The 24,468-nt window shown below is 40.4% G+C and overlaps 1 protein-coding gene across 2 annotated transcripts; it reads right to left on the bottom strand.

Annotated features, from left to right (window-relative positions):
• Positions 1-16,544: 16,544 nt before the first annotated feature.
• On the bottom strand, positions 16,545-24,031 carry bambib (BMP and activin membrane-bound inhibitor homolog (Xenopus laevis) b). Of its 2 annotated transcripts, none has more exons than XM_060906424.1 (3): positions 23,508-24,031; positions 21,819-22,100; positions 16,545-19,564 (listed from the first exon to the last, which is right to left on the bottom strand). In XM_060906424.1, exons 2-3 carry the CDS (start codon positions 22,048-22,050, stop codon positions 19,146-19,148), a joined length of 651 nt encoding a protein of 216 aa, XP_060762407.1. In that variant the 5' UTR covers positions 22,051-22,100; positions 23,508-24,031; the 3' UTR covers positions 16,545-19,145. The 2 variants fall into 2 exon arrangements, with proteins under 2 accessions (XP_060762407.1, XP_060762406.1); XM_060906423.1 differs by having other exon boundaries at positions 23,591-24,031.
• Between the last annotated feature and the right edge of the window lie 437 nt (positions 24,032-24,468).

Here is a 24,468-nt window from a genome sequence, read left to right as displayed (position 1 = left end):
TGGAAGCAGGGTTGACACAGAAAGATAGACAACAAGCTGCTTTGCGACAATGTTTATTGTTAAAAGCGCTTACAAATAAACTTGACTTGAAACTTGACTTAATGTAGCTTTAAGAAAGAGTCTTAAGGTGACATGGTGATGAGCTTGCGTCCTTTCATTTAGCCAAAAAAAAAGCTATTGGCTGTAAAAGAAACTCATCTCATCTCATTATCTGTAGCCGCTTTATCCTTCTACAGGGTCGCAGGCAAGCTGGAGCCTATCCCAGCTGACTTCGGGCGAAAGGCGGGGTACACCCTGGACAAGTCGCCAGGTCATCACAGGGCTGACACATAGACACAGACAACCATTCACACTCACATTCATACCTACGGTCAATTTAGAGTCACCAGTTAACCTAACCTGCATGTCTTTGGACTGTGGGGGAAACCGGAGCACCCAGAGGAAACCCACACGGACACGGGGAGAACATGCAAACTCCGCACAGAAAGGCCCTCGCCGGCCCCGGGGCTCGAACCCGGACCTTCTTGCTGTGAGGCGACAGCGCTAACCACTACACCACCGTGCCGCCCCTGTAAAAGAAACTAACAAAGACAAAGCAATGCTAGGATAGGCTAGTGGATCTTTGTCCATTTTAAACACACATTGATTAACTATTACATTAATCATCATGCCAAAACATACAGCTATGAGAAACACTTCTTTTGTTTAAACAAAGAGGAGAAAATAGCCAGGCTTTCTTTGGAGCCTTCAGAAAAACTAATGCTAAGCTAGCACAAAGTCTTCAATAAAAATCATTCATTAGAATAATTCAGTAGCCTCCAGTTAGATCTGAACCTAAAACATTGTGACATTCACATCAGATTTTTAACATTTAAAAAAATAAAAAAAACTTCTTATTCTTGTTATGTCAGCTGTAGCTAATTACATACTGTATAACATGCACTCCCCGGCCAATTTAATAGGAACTTGTTCTTGAGTCCAAGATTCCTGTTCTTGGCTGCAGGACTGGAACCCAATGTGTTCTTCTGTTTTCTGTTGCATGCTGAGATGCTTTTCTGCTCACCACAGTTATAAAGAGTTGCTATGAGTTACTATATCCTTCCTGGCAAAAAAAACCTCGAACCGATCTGTCCATTTTCCTCTGAGCTCTCTTATCAACAAGGTGTTTGTTTCCACCCACAGAACTGTCGCTCACTCACTCAGTGTTTTTTGTTTTTCGCACCATTCTGTGTAAACTCTAGAGACTGTTGTGTGTGAAAACCCCAGGAGATCAGCAGTTTCTGAAATACTCAAACCAGTCCATCTGGCTCAAACCAACACCCATGCCACGATGAAAGAAAGTCACACTTTAAAGTGCATGTCCTGGACCAATTTTGTTTTTTTATATGAAAGTATGTCCCTTTACACACTCATCCAGAAGGGTAATTTTGCACAAGGCCATCTGTCTACAGCAGAAAACAATTAAATAACAAAACGCATCTGGAAAAATTCCAAGGGAGTCTGGAGCCAGATTGGTGACGTCACCTGCGGAAGCACCAGCAGGCTGAGAGAGCTTGCACGGTTTCAGTGTACAGCCTGTGTAGACCAAGTTTAGCAGCTAGCGATTTTGCATTGAAATATGGAATTGTCACCTGAGCACAATGTTACTTCACCTTTGGATGAAGAATATAATGAGATGTCAGAATTGGGGCTTCATCTGTTTGGATTTGATGATGATTCAAGTAGTGAAGACAACGGAGACAACACCGGGGATGTAAATAATACGGTTGTTTTCTCATAAACAAACCAGCACTGACGTAGGATTCAGAAGGAGGCGTCCCGAACGTGACGTCACGAAAATCAATGTTTGCCGGGAAATCCAAATGGCAAGTTTTTTCAGAGGCGGACGAATTCACCTCAAATGGTTTGATTTCAACTGAATTTTTCTGGTATTGTGCAAGGTAAAAAATTTGCACAAAATGCAAAATGTGACAGATATTTGACCAAAGTTTAATATAAAATAGGAGAATTACATTGATCTTGGGGGCGGCACGGTGGTGTAGTGGTTAGCGCTGTCGCCTCACAGCAAGAAGGTCCTGGGTTCGAGCCCAGCGGCCGGCGAGGGCCTTTCTGTGCGGAGTTTGCATGTTCTCCCCGTGTCGGCGTGGGTTTCCTCCGGGTGCTCCGGTTTCCCCCACAGTCCAAAGACATGCAGGTTAGGTTAACTGGTGACTCTAAATTGACCGTAGGTGTGAATGTGAGTGTGAATGGTTGTCTGTGTCTATGTGTCAGCCCTGTGATGACCTGGCGACTTGTCCAGGGTGTACCCCGCCTTTCGCCCGTAGTCAGCTGGGATAGGCTCCAGCTTGCCTGCGACCCTGTAGAACAGGATAAAGCGGCTAGAGATAATGAGATGAGATGAGAGATATTTGACCAAAGTTTAATATAAAATAGGAGAATTACATTGATCTTGAGGGTGGCACGGTGGTGTAGTGGTTAGCGCTGTCGCCTCACAGCAAGAAGGTCCGGGTTCGAGCCCCGTGGCCGGCGAGGGCCTTTCTGTGTGGAGTTTGCATGTTCTCCCCGTGTCGGCGTGGGTTTCCTCCGGGTGCTCCGGTTTCCCCCACAGTCCAAAGACATGCAGGTTAGGTTAACTGGTGACTCTAAATTGACCGTAGGTGTGAATGTGAGTGTGAATGGTTGTCTGTGTCTATGTGTCAGCCCTGTGATGACCTGGCGACTTGTCCAGGGTGTACCCCGCCTTTCGCCCATAGTCAGCTGGGATAGGATCCAGCTTGCCTGCGACCCTGTAGAACAGGATAAAGCGGCTACAGATAATGAGATGAGATGAGATGAGATGAGATGCACTTAAAACTCACAATTTTTCCCGTTCTGATGTTTGAATGAAGTGAACACTGAAGCTCTTGATTTGTATCTGCATGATTTTCAAGGGATCGGCTGATTAGAGAACGGCATAAAACAGCAGATGGATGTCGGGGTGTTCCTAATAAAGTGACCAGTGAGCATATATTAGCTAAGTACACTTAAAAAAAGCAAACTATCCTGAGTGTTTATTATTTTTAAATGCATTTATTTAGTCAAAATTACTCACAATACAAGCCACAGTGACATTTGAACCTAAAACATTGTGAGATTCGTATAAATACACATTTTTAACTCCTTATTCTTCTTGTTAGCTAGCGAGCGCTTTCAATAAACCACATGCGCTAAATACACACACAAAAACACAGGGAGGCTAAGCTAGCCTAAATGTTTATTCGTTTTAAATGCAAGGTAAAATCACAATACTGATAATCACAGCTCTGAGAAACACTTCTTTTGTTTAGACACAGAGGAGAAAATAAACAGACTTTCTTTAGAGCCTTCAGACAAAATCATGCTACGCTAGCACTGTTTGTTACTGGAATATTAGCTTACAATATGAGCTGTAGTTATATCTGAACATAAAACATTCTGAAATTGACAAGATACACATTTTTAGCATTGAATTCTTATGTCAGCGTCTGTAAACTGTGTTAGCTTTTTTTTAAGTGCACTTAGCTAACGCTAAACGAGGCTAAGCTAGGCTACATGTATTATTTTTAAATATAAGGTAAAACGCTTTAATTATCATACTGAAAATAAGGGCTGTGGATTTTTTTTTAAATAAAAGACAGAAAATAAGCAGGCTTTCTCCAGAGCCTTTACACACTATCATGCTAAGCTAGCAGTATTTGTTTAATCGAAATCAGACACTGGAATAGTCACAAGTTATATTTGAACTTAAATCTCATTAAAGTCATTGTGAGAGGTTTTTTTTTTCCTCTCTTTTTATTTCAGAATAGGGTGACCAGATTTCCCTAGTCTGAAACCGGGACACTTTTGCGTGCGACCATGCTCGTGCACACACACCTTTTTTTTTTACGTAAACGTGACACTCAGAGAGGTGCTCTTATCATTTTGTTGAAGCTCACATTTATCAACATCTCACATGAAATAAAACAAATAGGCATTTTGTTATCTAGTAGCATAGTGGTCATACATGTCAACCTTTGGTCAATCAAACCTGTATAACCAACCTCCAAAATCCGTATTTCCCTTATAAAATCCGTATAAGATGCAAATTAAAATAATTTACCTAAAATTTGAATGATAATCAACAATGATATATCCCAGTTACTTTTTATTCAATATTAATAACAATAAACCTTCAGAATGAATACAAAGCTCCAATGTTTGACAAAAACAAAGTGTTATCAGCGTAGTTACAAAGGAAATACTTCGTTGTTTGGAGACAGGTTTCACTGAGCGGCTATTATGCGCTAGACTTCATATTAGCCACAAAGTCAGGAAAATCTGTTCGTAAAATTACGTTATAATGACCAAATACAATGAAAAGTATTTTTCCAGTCTCACCTGTGAAAGGTAATCCCATGTGATCTCGTTTGGACGGTAAACCTGTTGGTACAGTTAAACGCAGCACATGAATGAGGCATCTTTATTCTCGGGCGAGGATGACGTATGATTCTACGCAGAAGCCGGCGTCTATGACTTCACGGTTGGCGGGATTCTCGCAGTGCAGTGTGCGCATGATCAAAAGTGGAACGAAGTCTCGCTAACACAAGATAACGCGCGATTTCATAAGACTCTTTACTGGCTGTCTGTGGTGTACAGTACGTTTGTAAATGTTATGTGTTCTTTTATCATTGTGGGAATTGATTATAGCTCTAAATAAATATTGAAGTTTTTTTTAAAGAATCCGTATAACTTTATTTATACGCCCGTATACGACGTATACGACAGATTTTGTAATGGCTGAGAATAGGCCAGGCTATGTCCATAGGCCAAATTTACACTGATTTATTTCACCTGTTTGTGAGAACACCAAGAAGAATGCATATGCACATGTAGGCTATATCTCTAAAATTGTATGCACTATAACATGAACTTAAAAAGTAGATATGTGATCTCAACGTAGCCTAGGTCAGAATCAACCTTACTAACCATTCCCCACAACTGAATGAATAAAGCAAGATGTGTACAAAAGTGAACACTTTAATGGAAGGTGCAACAAGCTGTTCAACACAGCGATATGGCCAAACTGTCAGAATGGTATGTTAAACAGAAACAAAAAAGAGACAAGTGATTTGAGAATATACACTCAAACAAAACAGCAGTAAAGGAGGAGAGGGGCGACAGCCCGAGGAAAGCCCCCACAGGAGCGCACAGCATTTGCAACATAGGCTACCCAACTCAGTACAGGAACAAAGCTAAGGCGACTGTCAATCCACCCACCCTAAACAAAATGCATTAGCCTACGTATATTTACAAGAAGAGTTTTAATGTGATCCTGTATATCGGCGTTACCACCGTGGGCTACGGAGAAGGAACACTTACAGTGTGTGCAGTAGGCTTCATGCGCATTGTTCTGCACCTCTCGGAGGAAGGGGTAGGTGCCCTGTAAATCTTTGGAAAAGGTACATTTTCTTTTCGGCATAATTGCTGCAGCATTACTGCTGCTAGACAAAGAACATTCGCGTTTATTTTATTGTTGCATGGCAACCCGTTCTGTTGTCTGGAATAATGTGGCTAAATAAACACCCATGCCACAGGGCCAGGGGGCAGTAACCAGGAAAGTTTGCGATTCCTGTCAATTCATCAAAATAGTAAATGCAGACATTTCTCCGCTAATGATTCCCACGCTGCTCAGTCGCAAACGTCGCGAGTGGCGAAAACCGGGACATATCCGTGTCCCGACAGACTTTTGTCGGGACTCGGGACACACAACCCCAAATCAGGACTGTCCCGGTAAAACCGGGACGTCTGGTCACCCTATTTCAGAAGTATCTTTAGGCTGTTGTGCTAACCTCCATAAATTATACATCATGCTAGCATCATTGTTTTTACTCCGAGACCTCAGTTCAATATTTTAAGCCTGATTTTTTTTTTTAAACCTGAGGTAAAATTTTGCCAGCGTTCCTAAATCCTTCTTTTTAGTGAAGTAAATGTACACAGAGAAGGCTATCTATTTAATAAATGCAGAATAATTCAAAGCTAAGCTAGTTTTACCACAACATTCATCAAGTTTGGGTTTCTCTCAGTAAAACTTCTAAAAAAAAATCTTAAATGTTCAACTTGCTAACAAGAAGTGGATGCAAACAATCTCAAAGAACATTTATTTATACTTATGCGAACGCTACTAAAGCCTTTTAAGCTTTCATAAATTATTAGCAACATTAGCAGTGAGATATGAGCTATTCCTTCTACTAGGAATCTGATTTACAGAAGCTTTTAAAAGGGTCTCGATGGAGCCTGAATGAATAAAAGAGCATGTGCACACATTATTTTTAACATCCTACGTGCATTTATCATGTCTTTGAAATTGCACTGGGGGTAAAAAGTGACTGCTCTTTGCTAAAAGCGCTCCTTTGAATAGGGATCATGTGTCGTCGGTTTGAGACCCAACAGCAGACAGCTAAGTGTTTCCTGTCTGTCAACGTGGTCCATGTGTGTGTGAGAGAGAGAGAGAGAGAGAGAGAGAGATGGAGACGAGTGTGGGGCAGCGATGTGTGTGTAGGTGTGTGTGTGGGGGGGTATCAGACGGGGGTCTGCAGACATTTTGGAAATGTTCTATCCTACCCCTGCCCCCACTTTACACCACAGCTCCTTTACACTAACATGAGCCTCTGTTCAATTTCAAAAGCAATATCGTCTCAAGGACGAATTTACTTTAATGAAGGTTTTCATAGCTATCTCACACTTTATCCAGAATCCTATTAAACCTTTATCTGAAGGATTAGCAATGCTTAGCAATGCTTCGGCCCAGTTCTTAAGCGAAAACCTAAAACCCCTAAGCGCTTCGGGGTTTGAAAAGATGCTGACCTTGTACTCTGACCCTGTACTTCCTGTCATGTGTTAGAAGTAGCGTCTGGCTATATGAAGAGAAAGGTGCTTATGCAGTAGAGCAATGCTAGATACATATATGTTATTTACCAGCTTAAGGTCAGTCTGTATGGTGAAATACCATGACCGAATATTCAAGGCCAGAGGGCCTCGATCAGTACTTTCAAGACCTCGGTCACGGTATTTCACCATACGGACCGACCTTAAGCTGGTAAATAATATATTTATTTTTTTCTTTACCAAATTCTAACAGAAAACGAGAGCGCCCGAAAGGGAAAACCGAGCCGAGCCGCCATTTTGAATCCTCATTCACGGCTGTAATGCAAATTGCTTCCTCCTCGGTATACAAGTGCACTTCCATGGCAGGAAAAAAAAACTACATTTTGCTGCCTATGTAGTCCCCTATTTATACAAAATTGAGTCATTCAGGATTCAGCCATGGTTTTGCTCGGCGTTAGCAAGTTAGAGGTTTTTAGCTTTCTCCTGAAATGTTTTCTTTTATTTCTTCTTCCTCAGGGTAGTGAAACTCGCTTTCGCTGTGAACACTGTCGTTATCACTATCCATGATGTAAAATTAATGCTATTTTCCTGAGAAATGCTGGCAAAAATTTATAAGATTTTTGATTAAAAAAATCTTATAAAAAAAGATTAATGTTGACAAAAATTGCTACTATGTTTGTTGTTGTTGTGAATGAGCGAGTTGCCAGAGGTCCGTAACCGGGGTCCGTAACTGGGGCCCGTACCATAGGATACAGACCCGCTCGCCAGCCAATCGGAGCACAGGATTTGACAAAAACTGCTCTGTGAAAAAAATTATGTATTTTATTCTATCCACATTCATATTCAGCGAATGTGGGTATGAGCAATCATGCACTCTGATTGGCTACTCTACTACTAGGATATCAGCTCATATACCATGAGTAGAGAAAAACAAAATGGCGGAGCGTGTTGCTGAACCAACCGAGGACAAAATAAAAACTCTACTCGAAAACAAAACCCCAAAAATTGTAATCAAGTATTTAAAAGAAACAGAAATAGCTAGAAGAATAGAGTTCTCACCCCCTGCAGTATCTCCTGTTCTACACTCCAGCCCAGTCAGTGGCGGTAATGGACCTTTAAGTTGGTTTGCCAACCGCCAAAAAAACCCTAAAGAAGAAGAAGAAGAAAACCCATAAAATACAAAAAAAAAGCGCAACAAAATATGGAATGAAAGTATTTGATGGTCAGAACGTCTATTTTTTTATTCTTCAAGAATTACTTTTATCACATTTTTCACAAACTGCTCTTGTCATTTCGCCGGTTTGTTTATATTCTAAGCGGAAATGATTTTGTCGGACGTTTTGTATAAAGTTTTAATTTATCGAATTTGCAAAAAATAAAAATGCTCCATTTCTCAAAATCCAGTGAATGTGAATAGAATAAAACAGTTATTCAACTCAATCTCGTCGTACATGGATTATAGCTATTAGCTCATGTACGACTCGATTTTGTGGAATAACTGTTAAATATCCCTTTCTGCCTTTTAATTGAACTCTCATACATTTGTTGTGGTATAAGAGGAATAAAACACTTGGGGGCATGCTGTTATTGGAAAATAAACAACTGTGGTGTGTCATGACGAAGCACATTCCTAAGTGTTTTATTTGTCTTATACTACAAGTTTGGTATAACTTTAATGTTTATGTTCTTTGTTTTTAATCTGTTTATAGATACAGTGGATGTTGTGGAACATCTGAAAACCCCTCATGCGCGATATCATTTTATGATCGTGATCTTAATCAGGATTGAATTCGTAATTGAAGGTTAGCATCAGTAGCTGAGCTGCTATGCTTGAGAAGGATGTCGCTCGACCTGTCGGCTGCTCTACGCCGCATGAGCTCCTGCATTAACTGCATTCCTCGCACTCCAAGTTCAAAGTGCAACGCTCGCTCTGTTGATCAAGTCTGGAACAGGCCTGGGATTTGAGAGCAGACCCTCACTAAGAGCCCCCAAATCTGCCCCTTAAAAGCTTCTGTCTCTCACATGACCTGGAGGAATGAAGATAATGGTGTGTGTTGAAGCTGATCTCTGAGACAGCCTGTCAAGATTTTGGTAATTGAGTTAAAAAGACATTTGGGAAAGCATTTTTTTTCCCTCCTCCTTCTAACACCTTCTGCCTTTGTTTTCAGTGGGAATGGATCTGTTCCAGGTTTGAAGTCTCTCATTTAGAGCACTTTGATATTATCTAGCAAGTCAGAGCAGGCAGACTGTTTCGCCACAGCGTACCGGAGTACAAGACTTTCCTGTATGTGTTTATGGTTTCTGCAAAACACTTTGAACGTTTCTCATGTCGAGTTAAAAATCTTTCCATGAAGATATAAACGTTGCATACGGCTGAACAGATAATAACCAGAGCCTCTTTTTAATGATATGTAGGCAATTTCGAGTTTATTGAACAGCTCTGATATTTATCTCTGAAGGCTGCGTGCTGTAAATTATAAATCAACTGCCATTTTAATGATTTATAGTCAGTAGAGTCTTAAAGATTGGAGTCATGCTAGAGTTCTTTTTATCTAAACGTAATAATGACTTTGGCTTAAATAAACACTCAAAGCCATAAAAGCAGTACAGACTAAAATATATAGAACGTTCCAGAAGGAGAGCTCTGTTATTACTGTCAGAAGCAAACGCCTGCTCTTATATTCATTATAATGAAGCCAGGTTTTTCCTCCACATCAGACAGAAATGTTCAACGTACACATACATTTCAATTCTGTGTAATTTTTCCGCTCAGTTCAGTCACTCAAATATAACCAGAGACGCCGTAAGGACGAAGAAGCCAGGAACGATTCAGGGGCTCAGAGTTAGGCCGGGTTAAAGAAAAACACCAGTTAAATTATTTAAAAATTGTCACAAAAGCATGATCTGAAACTTTATACTACCTCTTACTTCCATTATATTGAAGTCTAAACAAAAGGAAAAAGTTTTCCTAAAAAAAAAAAAGCGTATTTCTCAAAAATGTTTCAAGCTTGACACAAACACTGTGAGCAAGGGGCGGGGCTTATTTGATTGACAAAATTGCATTATTGCAATTTGAAAAAAAAATGTTTCAATTCAAACAAGTGCCACCAGGCAAAACAAACCTCGCCCAGTTACACTTATGATGAATATGAAGGAAAATATTGCGAAAAAAAAGGTCCCCTGTGTGTCCATGTGGCTACTGCTTTTAAATAAAATAGTTTTCTGATCCCATGTCCATACAGTAAATATAGCATATATATTTACTCTATGAGGCAGTAGAAACAAAAATGAAGCGTAATCCAAAAATGAACAATTTAAAAATCACAGAAGTAAAATACAACCCCGATTCCCAAAAAGTTGGGACAAAGTACAAATTGTAAATAAAAACGGAATGCAATGATGTGGAAGTTTCAAAATTCCATATTTTATTCAGAATAGAACATAGATGACATATCAAATGTTTAAAGTGAGAAAATGTATCATTTAAAGAGAAAAATTAGGTGATTTTAAATTTCATGACAACAACGCATCTCAAAAAAGTTGGGACAAGGCCATGTTTACCACTGTGAGACATCCCCTTTTCTCTTTACAACAGTCTGTAAACGTCTGGGGACTGAGGAGACAAGTTGCTCAAGTTTAGGGATAGGAATGTTAACCCATCCTTGTCTAATGTAGGATTCTAGTTGCTCAACTGTCTTAGGTCTTTTTTGTCGTATCTTCCGTTTTATGATGCGCCAAATGTTTTCTATGGGTGAAAGATCTGGACTGCAGGCTGGCCAGTTCAGTACCCGGACCCTTCTTCTACGCAGCCATGATGCTGTAATTGGTGCAGTATGTGGTTTGGCATTGTCATGTTGGAAAATGCAAGGTCTTCCCTGAAAGAGACGTCGTCTGGATGGGAGCATATGTTGCTCTAGATCCTGGATATACCTTTCAGCATTGATGGTGTCTTTCCAGATGTGTAAGCTGCCCATGCCACACGCACTAATGCAACCCCATACCATCAGAGATGCAGGTTTCTGAACTGAGCGCTGATAACAACTTGGGTCGTCCTTCTCCTCTTTAGACCGAATGACACGGCGTCCCTGATTTCCATAAAGAGCTTCAAATTTTGATTCGTCTGACCACAGAACAGTTTTCCACTTTGCCACAGTCCATTTTAAATGAGCCTTGGCCCAGAGAAGACGTCTGTGCTTCTGGATCGTGTTTAGATACGGCTTCTTCTTTGAACTATAGAGTTTTAGCTGGCAACGGCGGATGGCACGGTGAATTGTGTTCACAGATAATGTTCTCTGGAAATATTCCTGAGCCCATTTTGTGATTTCCAATACAGAAGCATGCCTGTATGTGATGCAGTGCCATCTAAGGGCCCGAAGATCACGGGCACCCAGTATGGTTTTCCGGCCTTGACCCTTACGCACAGAGATTCTTCCAGATTCTCTGAATCTTTTGATGATATTATGCACTGTAGATGATGATATGTTCAAACTCTTTGCAATTTTACACTGTCGAACTCCTTTCTGATATTGCTCCACTATTTGTCGGCGCAGAATTAGGGGGATTGGTGATCCTCTTCCCATCTTTACTTCTGAGAGCCGCTGCCACTCCAAGATGCTCTTTTTATACCCAGTCATGTTAATGACCTATTGCCAATTGACCTAATGAGTTGCAATTTGGTCCTCCAGCTGTTCCTTTTTTGTACCTTTAAATTTTCCAGCCTCTTATTGCCCCTGTCCCAACTTTTTTGAGATGTGTTGCTGTCATGAAATTTCAAATGAGCCAATATTTGGCATGAAATTTCAAAATGTCTCACTTTTGACATTTGATATGTTGTCTATGTCCTATTGTGAATACAATATCAGTTTTTGAGATTTGTAAATTATTGCATTCCGTTTTTATTTACAATTTGTACTTTGTCCCAACTTTTTTGGAATCGGGGTTGTATACCAAGTATACTCAAAAACTGATACTTTATATTATTCTACTCGTACCTCTTACAGTTTTCGAAACCGAAACCTCCGAACCGAGGCTGACATACACACGCTGTCGCCATGACCCAAACTCTTATTTCCCAGAAATGGCCCGGCGCTAGAGCTCAGTGGAATGCGCTTTCCCTCCGTAATAAGCTTAAACGTCTGAAAGCCATTTCTTTAGTCCATTTATTTCGAATGGTGTACCGAATCGTATACACTCATCAGCCATTTTAATCGGAACATGTGTATGCACAGTGCGTGATTCTTACACTCTTACATTCTTACAGCACAATGACGTAGTGGCTAGCGCCTCTATATGAGGCAGTAGACACAAAAAAACGGTTTTGACCTTTTTGGTGACCTTGACCGAATGACCCTCAATATGTTGGAGGTTCTACTGAGACCAATGCCCATCTATCCTGAAAGTTTCATGAAGCTTGATCCAGCCATTTTCCCGTAATATTGTTAAGAAAAAAACAAACAAACAAAGAAACCCGACTGAAAACAATACCTCGCCCCCTGGTGGACTCCATCCTGGGCGAGGTAATAAAGAAAATTTGATGTCGGTCAGAATTGTGGAAGGAGTAACACACTTGGGGTCGTGGTGTCAGAGGAAATTAATCAAAGTCACAGTGATGTGATGAAGCAGAGTCACTGTTACCACACCGAAGTTGATGATTTTCCTATAATCCTATGTCCCAAAGTGTTTTATTACTGTTATACTACAGTGATTTGCAATTTATTAATGAATGTCAAATCATTGTTTGTTTGTTTTTTCAAAAATATATTTTGGGTTAAAATTATGAACAATATGAACTAGGGGTGGAGCTTATTTGATTGACAAGCAGTCAAACTGCTTTATGATACATATCTATCAAACAGAGAGAGAGAGAGAGAGAGATCCTGTATTTGTCTTTCATGCAAAATAAAGACAGCTCGAAGAAGGACAGTATTATGTCAGGAATAACACACTTGGGGTTGTGATGTTTTAGGAAAATAATCAACAACAGTCATGTGATGAAGTGAAGTTATGATTAACACCTCGAAGTTGATTGTTTTCCAATTTTTAATCTGTTAATGAACGATGCATCAGACTTTTTCTCTTTTTTGTTCTTTCTCCGAGAAAAGGTTGAGCTGTGGACTAGGGGTGGAGCTTATTTGATTGACAGGTAGACAAATTGTATTATTGCGCTCGTCTATCAATCATGCTCGCCGAGAGAGAGAGTGTGTCTTGTGTTTGTCCTTTGTTTGAGATACTGTATCTAAAGAGAGAAAAAAGGAAAGAGCTTAAAGAGAGCTCAGTATTATATAACGAACAACACAACACCCTTGGGGTCATGCTGTGATAGGAAAATAATCAACGATGAGGTGATGTGCTAAAACAGAGTCACGAAGTTGATTATTTTCCCGTAGCACCACATCTTGAACTCAACTCTTCGACAATGAGGACAGTTTCTAATTTATTTACGAATGACGACTTGTACTTTTTATCCATTTATAGTTACATGTACTGTTGTACAGTACAGTCGTTCCCTCACCAGCTTTCTTAAAGTTAATTACACAGAAAAATGCAGCTTGTCACATTACACAGGAACCACAAAGCATGAAGTCGTCCTTTCCGTCCTCTGTTTCAGAAAAACAAAAATCTTGAATCACTGGATGAATCACTTCATCATCTGCTGCAGGATTGGACACGCACTAATGGCAGAATGACTAAACCCGGAGCAGTTGGATGAGGAATGTAAATAAGGTCTAATAAGCAAAATCATGAGATTAGCGTGTGGATAATAGCAGAGCGGCGGGCCCGAGCCGGGGCGCTAACAGATTAGCGGATGAGATTTGCACTGAGGCTCGGTTACAGCACCTGTCTCCTGGAGAGACATTCAGTTGTGGCTGGGAAAGAAAAGACAGGTGTGTGTGAGAGAGAGATAAAGAGAGAGACGGTGGGAAAGACTACTAGCTAATAGCACAGAGGAGTGACAGATGAATGGAGGGAGAAGTAAAGTGTGCTGGCAGAGCAAGTGTGGCCTGGCTGAGAGCGCTTTGATAAAATGAGACATTAACGTAAGAGCTTCCACACTTCTCAGCGGTAGCCCACACACTCCCGCTAATGACTCCAATGCTGTGTGTGTGTGTGTTGACATACTAACACACCCGCTCTCTGGGCTTGATTAAGCTCTTCAGAGTCCCGGGGACAAAATTCCTTCGTGTTGTGGTTACGTTCATTACACCACTCGCATCAGGAGAAGATTTCAGACGAGTAACACTGGCCAAGTTTTACGGATGTTCAAACCGTAATCTGTGACATTAACACTTCCTGACTCGGTTATTCCAATCCCCTTCTTTATCTTAGCCCACGTTTCGTCATGTCTTTCAGCAAATCCACTTGAACTTTATTAATTATCTTAATAATATTTCCTGATTAGTAACTGAACGGTGACAACAGTTACCTTTAACCCTCATCCCTGAGTAATGAGAGGTTCAGAGCTCTATAACAGATGTCAGTGTTATGTTTCGTACAGTGGTGTTTGGACGAGTGCAATAGACTCTGAACAGATCAGACGTCTGTTTTCAACTTTAAACAATATAAACACACTTTGCTCAGCCATCGACTTTTTTTTTTAACAAACCATGAAGTCACATTATTGATCTACAACCACATATTTGGGCCATTACAGGTTTAAAAAGATTATGGCTCTGGAGGAAGGGGGTAATATTCCAGGAACAAAAAGACAGAATTTCCAAAATTAAAGTCCTACATTTACAAGGAAACAAACTGATCTTTTCTGAGAGTGTAAAATCATAGGTTTGTGAGAAAAACGTCACAAATTTATGGAGGAAAAGGTCACAAATTTGCAAGAAGAAATTCACAAATTTTGAGAAGAAAATGACAAAGGTGCAAAAAGAAAGTCAGGAATTTGTGAGAAAAAGTCACAAATCTGCAAGAAGAAAATGACATTTTTGGGGGCTTTTTTCACCTTTATTGGATAGGACAGTGTAGAGACAGGAAATGAGCGGGGGAGGGATCAGGAAATGACCTTGAGTCAGAATCGAACCCAGGAGTTATGGTATGCCGCCTTATCCACCTGAGCTACGACACCTTCAAGAAAATGACATTTGTGAGAAGAAAGTCATCAAGTTGTGAGAAAAAAAAGTCACAAATTTGTGAGAAGCAAGACAAATTTGTGAGAAAAGTCATGAATTTACAAGAAGGAACTCACAAATTTATGAGAAAAAAGTCATGAATTTGCAAGAAGAAACCGACAAATTTGCAAGAAGAAAGTCGCAAACTTGTGAGAAGAAAGTCACAAATTTATGAGAAGAAAGTCATAAATTTGAGAGAAGAAAACGACAAATTTGTGAGAAGAAAAGTCACAAACTTTCAAGAAGAAAATGACAAATTTGTGAGAAGAAATTCACGAACTTGCAAGAAAAAGTTACGAGTTTGCAAGAAGAAAGACAAAATTGTGAGAAAAGTCATGAATTTACAAGAAGAAACACAAATTTATGAGAAGTCACGAGGTTGCAAGAAGAAACCGACAAATTTGCGAGAAGAAAGTCATGAACTTGTGAGAAAAAATTCACAAATTTGCGAGAAGAAAGTCACGAACTTGCGAGAAGAAAATGACAAATTTGCGAGAAGAAAGTCATGAACTTGCAAGAAGAAAGTCACAAATTTGTGAGAAGAAAGTCACGAACTTGTGAGAAGAAAATGACAAATTTGCGAGAAGAAATTTATAAATTTACGAGAAGAAAATCACAAATTAGCGAGAAAAAAGTCACAAATTTATGAGGAAAATGTCACAAATTTGCAAGAAACAAAACTTGGGAATACTGTGGTGTTTTTTTTGTTTGTTTTTGTCAAGGAAGCACATGGACTACAAAGCCTGAATTTCCTATAATTCTCAACTCCACTGTTTCAAAGTAAGAGATTTTGTGCAGATGAGAAGAATCCACACTCTGAATATAACAGAAAACCGCTCTCGCACAATAATTATACATTTATAAACGGCTAAGACAAAAAGAGGGCACAGATAAACAAAGCTGTGTGGTTTATACACTCAAATCAACAATCACATGCTTCCTGACTACAGTGCATTCTGAGAACTGTAGTCAAAAATCTCTTGGCACTATTTTATTCTTCTATATTGTGAGATTGAGGACAAAAGACTGCATTTCCTATAAGGTGATCTAAACTTGCAAAGTGAAAAGATTTATTTCAACAACAACAAAAAAAACTATTTTAACAAGTTTTGCTTCTTGTACATTTGCGAGGTTTTTCATAAATTTACGACTTTAATCTTGGAAATTTTGTTTTTCTCAGGGTATTACCCCCTCCCCCGTAATTATTTTTTTTCTTTTATCTGCAATGGCTCTAATATGCCATCATTCTGATCAGACCAAACAGGTTTTAATTACTTAGCTTTCTTTCGAGATTTAGCTACGCTCAGCTAAATAATTTACATAAATATAGTGTATGTGATCAATCACAGCAGTGGATCTGTTACAGAAGTCACAGTGGTTCGTGTGCTCAGTCTCTGTACTAAACCCATTGTGTTTCACACCTTAATCTTTTTTGCTAAAGTATTTTTTCAGTCCACTGAAATACTTTTCTGGACATTTGTTATCGATCCATGTTCTAGCGCTACAAATCAATGTATGGGGGGAAAAAAACAATTTGGCAATGCAGACATTTAAAAAACATTTATTAAAGAATCACATGTGATACTGTTTTGTATTTACATTTAACATTGTGGAACCATTGCAAAACAAGTTAGTTCGTGTTATCACTTCGCAGCTACAAACAGCCTTTTAAACTTCCCTGTTACAGAGAAACCGTAAAGATTTGTTTGGTTTTTCCGTGATAGAAGACTAAAGTTATGTCTGACTGACTGTTACAAAGCACTAACACTGGAGACTCCTTCCAAACGCTGCATTAACATCACATTAAAAAAAAAATGCTTCAACACGGTTATGTGGCGCATCCGCCATACAAGAGCCTGTGAATGAGCTGTTGCTATAGAAACGAAAATGGGCGTTAATATGAACCTGTGATTTGGAGCTGCTGTTCTACCTTCTGGCCAATCAGAATCAAGAACTGAAGAATTTTGTCCTGAGGAAAAAGTCGTCATGCTAAATGGTTTGGGTTTTTGTAATAAGATGTGAAATTTATGAGATCGCTCCTGGCGTTTTACTTCACTTCAGCAAACAAATGATTTACGTTAACAAACCTGTTATACTGCATCCGTATCTCTCTCTCCATCTCCCTCTCTCTATCTCTCCATCTCTCGCTGTCTGTCTCTCTACAGACGGAATTTTACACTCAGTCATATTTACATAGCTTTAATAAACTAAAAACGTTTCACATTTACCAAGTACTGTAAATCAAAAAGCTTGTGAAAACAAAATGGCGGCCTTCCCGCGCTCTCTTAATTTTACGGTACCATCCATCATCCTGCATATCTGCTGTCCATCCTTTCTCGTTCAGCCTTGTTGCGAAGGATAATTGCGTGTGAAAATTATACAGCTGTGCATTAAACGCCCACTTTTCTAGAAATTTCTTTCCCATTCGTGATCTTTGAAAACATTTTTGTATTGTAACGTTTTTAAAGCATAACGCCAACATGCTATAACATGAATGCCTTTTTAGCTCATCTAGCCGCAGGATGAGCTTATGCGATCACGCGTTGTCCATCCGTCATCGTCGTCCGTCCACAATTTACAAAAATCGCTACTCCTCCTACAGGATTGATCAGATTTTGATCAAACTCACATACAATGTTCCCCAGGTGGGTGTGCATAAAAGTTGTCAAGATGGTAGCACCACCTGTCATATTTACAATTTTATGGGTGTCTGAAATTTTTGGGTGACTCATTATTCTTCGTAAACGCTACTCTTCGTAAACTGCTGGGACGTTTTTGGTGAAACTCACCCAGAAGACTCTAAAGACATATTCCAGCAAGGATTGTTCACCAGGTGACACCACCTACCATGGATGAGGCTACAGAGGGGTCACATGCAATTTCACGAAAATTGCTACTCCTCCTACAGGAGTGATTAGATTTTGATTAAACTCATATGGAATGTTCCCCAGGCTGGTACGTATAAAAGTTATCAAGAGAGTAGCGCCACCTGTCATATTTAATTTTATGGGCATTTTAAAATTTTGGGGGACTCGTCACTCATCACAGTCCCAGCAGTTTACTCTTCGTAAACTGCTGGGACGTTGTCACTGAAACTCACCCAGAAGACTCTAAAGACATATTCCAACAAAAATTGTTCACCAGGTGGTGCCACCTGCCATGGAGAACGCTACACAGGGCTCATATGCAATTTTACAAAAATCCCTAGTCCGCCTACAAGAGTGATGGGATTTTGGTCAAACTCATGGAATGTTCCCCAGATTGGTACGTATAAAAGTTTTCAAGATGGTAGCACCACCTGTTATATTTAATTTTATGGGCATTTGAAAATTTGGGGTGACTCGTCACACCAAACACTACTCTTCGTAAACTGCTGGAACATTTTCACTGAAACTCACCCAGAAGACTCTAAAGACATTCCAACAAAAATTATTCACCAGGTGGCGCCACCACCTACCATGGATGCGGCTACACAGGGGTCATATGCAGTTTCATGAAAATCGCAACTCCTCCTATGGGATTGATCGAATTTCAAACTCGCACACAACAACAGTGGCTGGTATGAGCTCCAGCCTCACTGAAGCTATTTTTTAAAAACTACTGATCGTATATAAAACATTACAAATATTGAACCCAATTATAATTTTGACCTCTTGAACTTTTCTGTTTTGCTTTTTTTTTTTCAGTTTCCTGAGTTGTTAAGTGAGCATAAATCTGAAACAGGAACGTAACTATGAATTCAGCAAGCTTAAACAATTGTCTTTTTTGTGTGGGCGCTTCGAAGTGCCATCATACAGTATTATTAGCACAGAAATAAGAAAAAGAGAGAGAAACAACGGACTGATTCGGTGTCGTAATATTTACACGAACAAATCTATACACTTAGGAAAAATTAAAAAAAAGCCCTTTTTTATCTCAAATGCATCTTCTTTATACAAAAGTGCAAATCTTTAATCAACACGCATCTTTTTTTTTAATCCTTCAGTTATTCATTACAGAGGTCCCGTTTTTAAAAGTCCGTCTTGAGCACACTGCTCTTGTGCCAGATTCAAGTAAAGTGCTTCTACAGCAGCAACCCGATGGATGATGCGTTCAAGTTTGTGTTCTTTTCTCTTCTTTTTTTGTTCTTTTTCCTTCTAAAGGACTTCAGACCAACTCCAGCTTGTCTCTCGGGCTGTGCCGTCCCCAGTGGACCAGCGATAAGAGTCTCTGGCTGCTCAGATCGGACTGTCTGAGCTTATCACAGGTCAGACAGCAGTTCTCATGTCCTCCTAGAGGCATCATGCACTCCAGGTCGAGTTTGGTGCCACGGTTTTTGGCCAGATGTTGTCCATGGAAGCCGTAGTGGAGGCGAGAGAGCATTTCACGTCGCTGCTGCCTCAGGCGCTGGTTCTCACTGCGGAGCATCCGCAGAGCCAGCGTGATGAGGAGGACAAGCACGAGGCCACCGGCGATGGGCACGGCGATGACGGCAGCGCGGAACCACACTTCCTTAGCGGAGGGGATTTCCTGCACGCGGGCGATTATCTGACGGCCACCTTCAGCCTCAGGACGACTCCGATGATCTGTGTAAAGAGAAGATGTTTAATAATAAATAACGTGTTTACTTATTAAAGAACGGCACATCGTACTTTTTTATCCTTTTATTGTTACATTTACTATTGTAGAACATCCACAAAACAGGTTTGCAGTCACATTTACATACAGATAAAGTCATTCTCTCACCTGCTGCTCTTTGAGAGAAAGAAAAAGTTTTTAAAAAACCACACAAAAAGTCCTGAAAACTTGTCAAAAAAGTTAAACTTACAGCTTTACCTCTGACTGTAACAAAGCACTGACACTGGAGACTCCTTCCATAAATGTTACATAAACACATTTCTCCTTCACCAATTATATGCGACATCCAACACACAAACCTCTGTGTGTGAGTGCATTAAAGCTAGACTGCCTTTCAGATTCTTCAAGTGTAGGTCGTAAAAAGAATCTTCTCCGACACCCAATTATTTTTGTTTAGTGGACCAAAAGCTACTGAATTCGAATCACAGACTATTAGTTTTTTTTAAACAGAACAATTCATGAATTTAGAGCCACATGGCCCTAAATTCTCCGCTATTTTTTCCTGCTTCACCATGACCCAATTCAAGATACCACGTCATGCATCACGTGGTGGGCTTTCTCTGTTCATGCAAGGCATTGTGGGATACAAATTTGAAACCGGAGAGAAAAATGGAGGACATGAGTGTGCGAATGAAACGTGAAAGACCGACTACAGTAACGGAAAGAAAGTGAGAAGAAAAGACGTTATGTTATATACGAAGGAAAGGAAACGCAGGACCAAACTAATAAATATCGGCGCTCAGCGAGCACCTCGGTGTGATCAGCTGTTCGTTTAGCAACAGAATGATGGAACTGTCAGTGCACGCTCAAAGGGAAACCTGTAGATGGCAGTAATGCAACACTGTGGATATCCAGCTGCCGTAAAACCCAAAAGAAGAAGAAGGTAAACCTGCACACGCGCACACGGACTTCCTCTGTCTGCTTGACTGCGCGAAGCGAGCGATTTCATGCACATTATTTGCTTTACTCCCCTCAAATTAAATAACTTCCCAGCCACAGAATGGCCTGATATTTTTGAGAGATTACAGAAATAAACATACATCACAATGACCACATTTCAGACGGAACTAAATTTCACCAATTTTATGAAATCGAAAGGCCGTCTAGCTTTAATTAACATAAACCTGTGGTTTTTCCTTGAAGCTGGAATGACTGTCAGAGCGACTGGAATTAAGCCACACCTCCCGACCAATCAGATTTAAGAATTTAGTAACATTCAGCTACATGTTTTTGTCTTCATTTCAATAGAGAGAAAAAAACAGAGCCTGCTGAAGGAACGACTGTTTACAGCTGCGGTATCATGATTGAAAACAGGAAAATTTAAACATTTAAATGGATAACTAGCGACACATCATGCTGTTTTTAAGTCATAAAAAATATAACGATTGCAAGATTTCAGGATGTGTACTTAGATTGGAAAAAATAACCCCCTTTAGAGTGGGAAGAGGATCTGTGCTCGTGTCTGGCTTCATTGCACCATGCTGTTGTTGATTATTTTCCTCTGTTAGCATGGGCAGCACGGTGGTGTAGTAGTTAGCGCTGTCGCCTCACAGCAAGAAGGTCCGGGTTCGAGCCCTGTGGCCGGCGAGGGCCTTTCTGTGCGGAGTTTGCATGTTCTCCCCGTGTCCGCGTGGGTTTCCTCCGGGTGCTCCGGTTTCCCCCACAGTCCAAAGACATGCAGGTTAGGTTAACTGGTGACTCTAAATTGAGCGTAGGTGTGAATGGTTGTCTGTGTCTATGTGTCAGCCCTGTGATGACCTGGCGACTTGTCCAGGGTGTACCCCGCCTTTCGCCCGTAGTCAGCTGGGATAGGCTCCAGCTTGCCTGCGACCCTGTAGAACAGGATAAAGCGGCTAGAGATAATGAGATGAGATGAGATTTTCAGTCTTATAAAACTACTCCTGATGGTGTTGCGATGGAATTTAGTGCAGTTTTACTTGTGCCAGTGCTAGAAGATCCTGGGATGCACATGAGCTCATCAGAAAGGGGCGTGGCTTGGAAATGTTTGAATTACTGCATGAATTAATTACATTTTTGCGTGATTAATTAAATCAGAAACCTGAGTCGGTTTAGTCCATGGGAACCAAATTAGACTTTGAGTCTCGATGCCAATAGCCAATATAACTATGTAATTTGTCACATATCTGTCATTTTAACGCTGACATTCCTTCACGCATCAGATCTGAGAAGCGTAAATCTTACCCAGGTTTTCTTCCCGGCTGTAGGTGAGATCTTGTGGACCTCTGTAATTGCACATATCCTCGTGACAGCACTGGAGCATGGCAGGGCTGTGCAGGGCGCCGTGGGCCGCTTCGGCTCGGCACACGCTTCCTCCGTTCAGCGCAGGCTCGTAACAGCCGTGCAAGAGTGGAGATTTGGAGCTTTGGGGATCTAAGATGCGTGTGAAGCATGCGTTAAGCTCCGACTTGCACATGTAACCGGTAGCCACACAGTGGGGCGAGTCACAATAACACCGGATTTCTCCTACACAGGAAAAGGAAACGGATCAAACCAGGATGTTATTTCCACCAGATATGCCAATTTGAATGAATTACACGTTTCTTTAGAAAGCACAATATAAAGTTTATCAGGGTGTGCTTAGTTTATAGACAGACATCGCCATGACAATCTCAGACTCTTGGTTAAATATGTTCTAATGCATTTCAAGGTGAAGCTCATTTGTTAGCATCTATAAACATAGTGGCTTCGCCTCTATAAGGCGGTAGCCGCAAAAATGTCACAACGGCAGTTAATGAATAATCACACAAGTCACAAATTTACACACATGGTCCTTGAGAGATGTCACGTAATATTTTCACACAGAGTGTTTTATATGATTCCTTCACATCTTCATTTTTTTTCTCTCTTCTCACTCAGTCACTCCACTCATTTTTTTGTTTCACATGATTTTCATGTGGAGTGCTTTCTTCTTTTATTTTTAAAATTTCTTTTCAGGGGCGGCACGGTGGTGTAGTGGTTAGCGCTGTCGCCTCACAGCAAGAAGGTCCTGGGTTCGAGCCCCGGGGCCGGCGAGGGCCTTTCTGTGTGGAGTTTGCATGTTCTCCCCGTGTCCGCGTGGGTTTCCTCCGGGTGCTCCGGTTTCCCCCACAGTCCAAAGACATGCAGGTTAGGTTAACTGGTGACTCTAAAATTGACCGTGAATGTGAGTGTGAATGATTGTCTGTGTCTATGTGTCAGCCCTGTGATGACCTGGCGACTTGTCCAGGGTGTACCCCGCCTTTCGCCCGTAGTCAGCTGGGATAGGCTCCAGCTTGCCTGCGACCCTGTAGAAGGATAAAGCGGCTAGAGATAATGAGATGAGAATTTCTTTTCACATTTATATGTGTTAACATTACCTTATTCCTGTCTATCTACGACTTAGTCCACGCATTATCACTTCTATTCGACCTCAGAGCAAAATTAACCGAACAGTACTATACAATACTGGGCAAAAGTTTTAGGCACCCTAGTTTTTTGTTTTTTTTTTAAAGTACAAACTTTGTTATAGATTTTTAATTGACGATGTCTATAAAAACATTGTAGATTCCCAAAAGCTAGTTTTCCAGCATAAAATTAAATGTCACAGCATCCCTGAATCTATAGATACTGATGTTTCGACATGCATCTGAATCGAGATCAAACCCAGAGCAAGAGCAAATATATATGATATATAAATATACAGTATATTATACAAACATCTTATATAGAACATGCACAAGTCTTCTGATGTAAATCTATATAAAATTTATAAACTATACTAATAGATGGTCTGAATAAGACTTGAGGGTTTTGTTGTTTAGGTTTTTTGTATTTTTAACCTCAGAAGAAGCACTTAGGAAACTCACAGCACCTTATCTGCATGAGCAAGATGGAGATAATATAAAAGCTTACTGAAGCTCACTAAATCATCCGACAAGAACAAATGTATTTCTTTCTTTCGTTCTTCATGTCTTCCCAGTCTCGGGTCTCCTCACCTCTGGTTAAGAGCACAGCCATGGCCCAGAGCTCCAGCTGCAGCCAAATGGAAACCAGACGCTCCATGAAGGACACTTTTACACTTCTGTCTCTGTCTCTTCTGTCTCTGTGTCTCAGCTGGTCCAGGACACACACATCATGATGCAGGACAAGTCCAGGAGATAATCCATCATCATCATCATCATCATCCCCCCAAATCACATCATAGAGGAGATCTCTCAAAGCCCCCCCCCCACACACACACACACCTCCAAAAGGCTACTTTTCAAACAGCTTTTACTTTTCACATCCAGAAAAGATAAAAAGATAAATTCCAATGCTTGGGTTGATTTGTTTTTCTTTTAGTTCTTTCTTCTCTCTCTTTGGTGCTGTTGGATGATGAAGGCCCAAACAGAAGCTCTGACACTCCGCTGATCATCTGCAGTCAAACAGCTCTGAGCTCAGACTGCAGGAGCGCTGCCTCGGAAAGACTCCTCCCACAAACGCGCTGATTGGATCGCTACCTGCCTTATTTGCATACACAGTGCTGTCATTGGGTAGTTTCTTGTTTCGTTTACATACGCAAAGGAATTGGTTTTAACCACGCCCACTTTTAAAGCCCATTGATAAAACCTTCCCCGCTCTGTTGATTTATTTATCATCACTTATATTAGTATTATTGTTATCCTTGGGAAGTTATTATTATGAAACGTAACAATTATTATTAGTAGTAGTAGTAGCAGCAATTACTTCTAAAATATTTATAGAAATAAAAGGTTGTATTATTAAAAATGCAATTAGTAGTACTATTAGTATTATTGTTGTTATCCATGGGAAGTTATTAATATACCTGTAGTAGTAGTCGTCTTGTGACCATTGGGAAGTTGTTTTTGTTGAT

The sequence above is a fragment of the Neoarius graeffei genome, chromosome 23 (genome assembly GCF_027579695.1).
Source record: "Neoarius graeffei isolate fNeoGra1 chromosome 23, fNeoGra1.pri, whole genome shotgun sequence".
NCBI lineage: Eukaryota > Metazoa > Chordata > Actinopteri > Siluriformes > Ariidae > Neoarius > Neoarius graeffei.
The sequence above is the reverse complement of the archived record's forward strand: the minus strand, read 5'-3'. Positions and strand labels throughout refer to the sequence as shown.

Bases quoted from the DNA above. Each gene is read 5' to 3' on its own strand.
- bambib (XM_060906423.1), bottom strand. From the start codon at position 23,657: ATGGAGCGTCTGGTTTCCATTTGGCTGCAGCTGGAGCTCTGGGCCATG. The intron at 22,101-23,590 runs GTGAGGAGACCC...TTTCCTGTGTAG, and splicing joins GGCTGTGCTCTTAACCAGAG to GAGAAATCCGGTGTTATTGT. The intron at 19,565-21,818 runs GTAAGATTTACG...CTCTTTACACAG, and splicing joins CAGCCGGGAAGAAAACCTGG to ATCATCGGAGTCGTCCTGAG.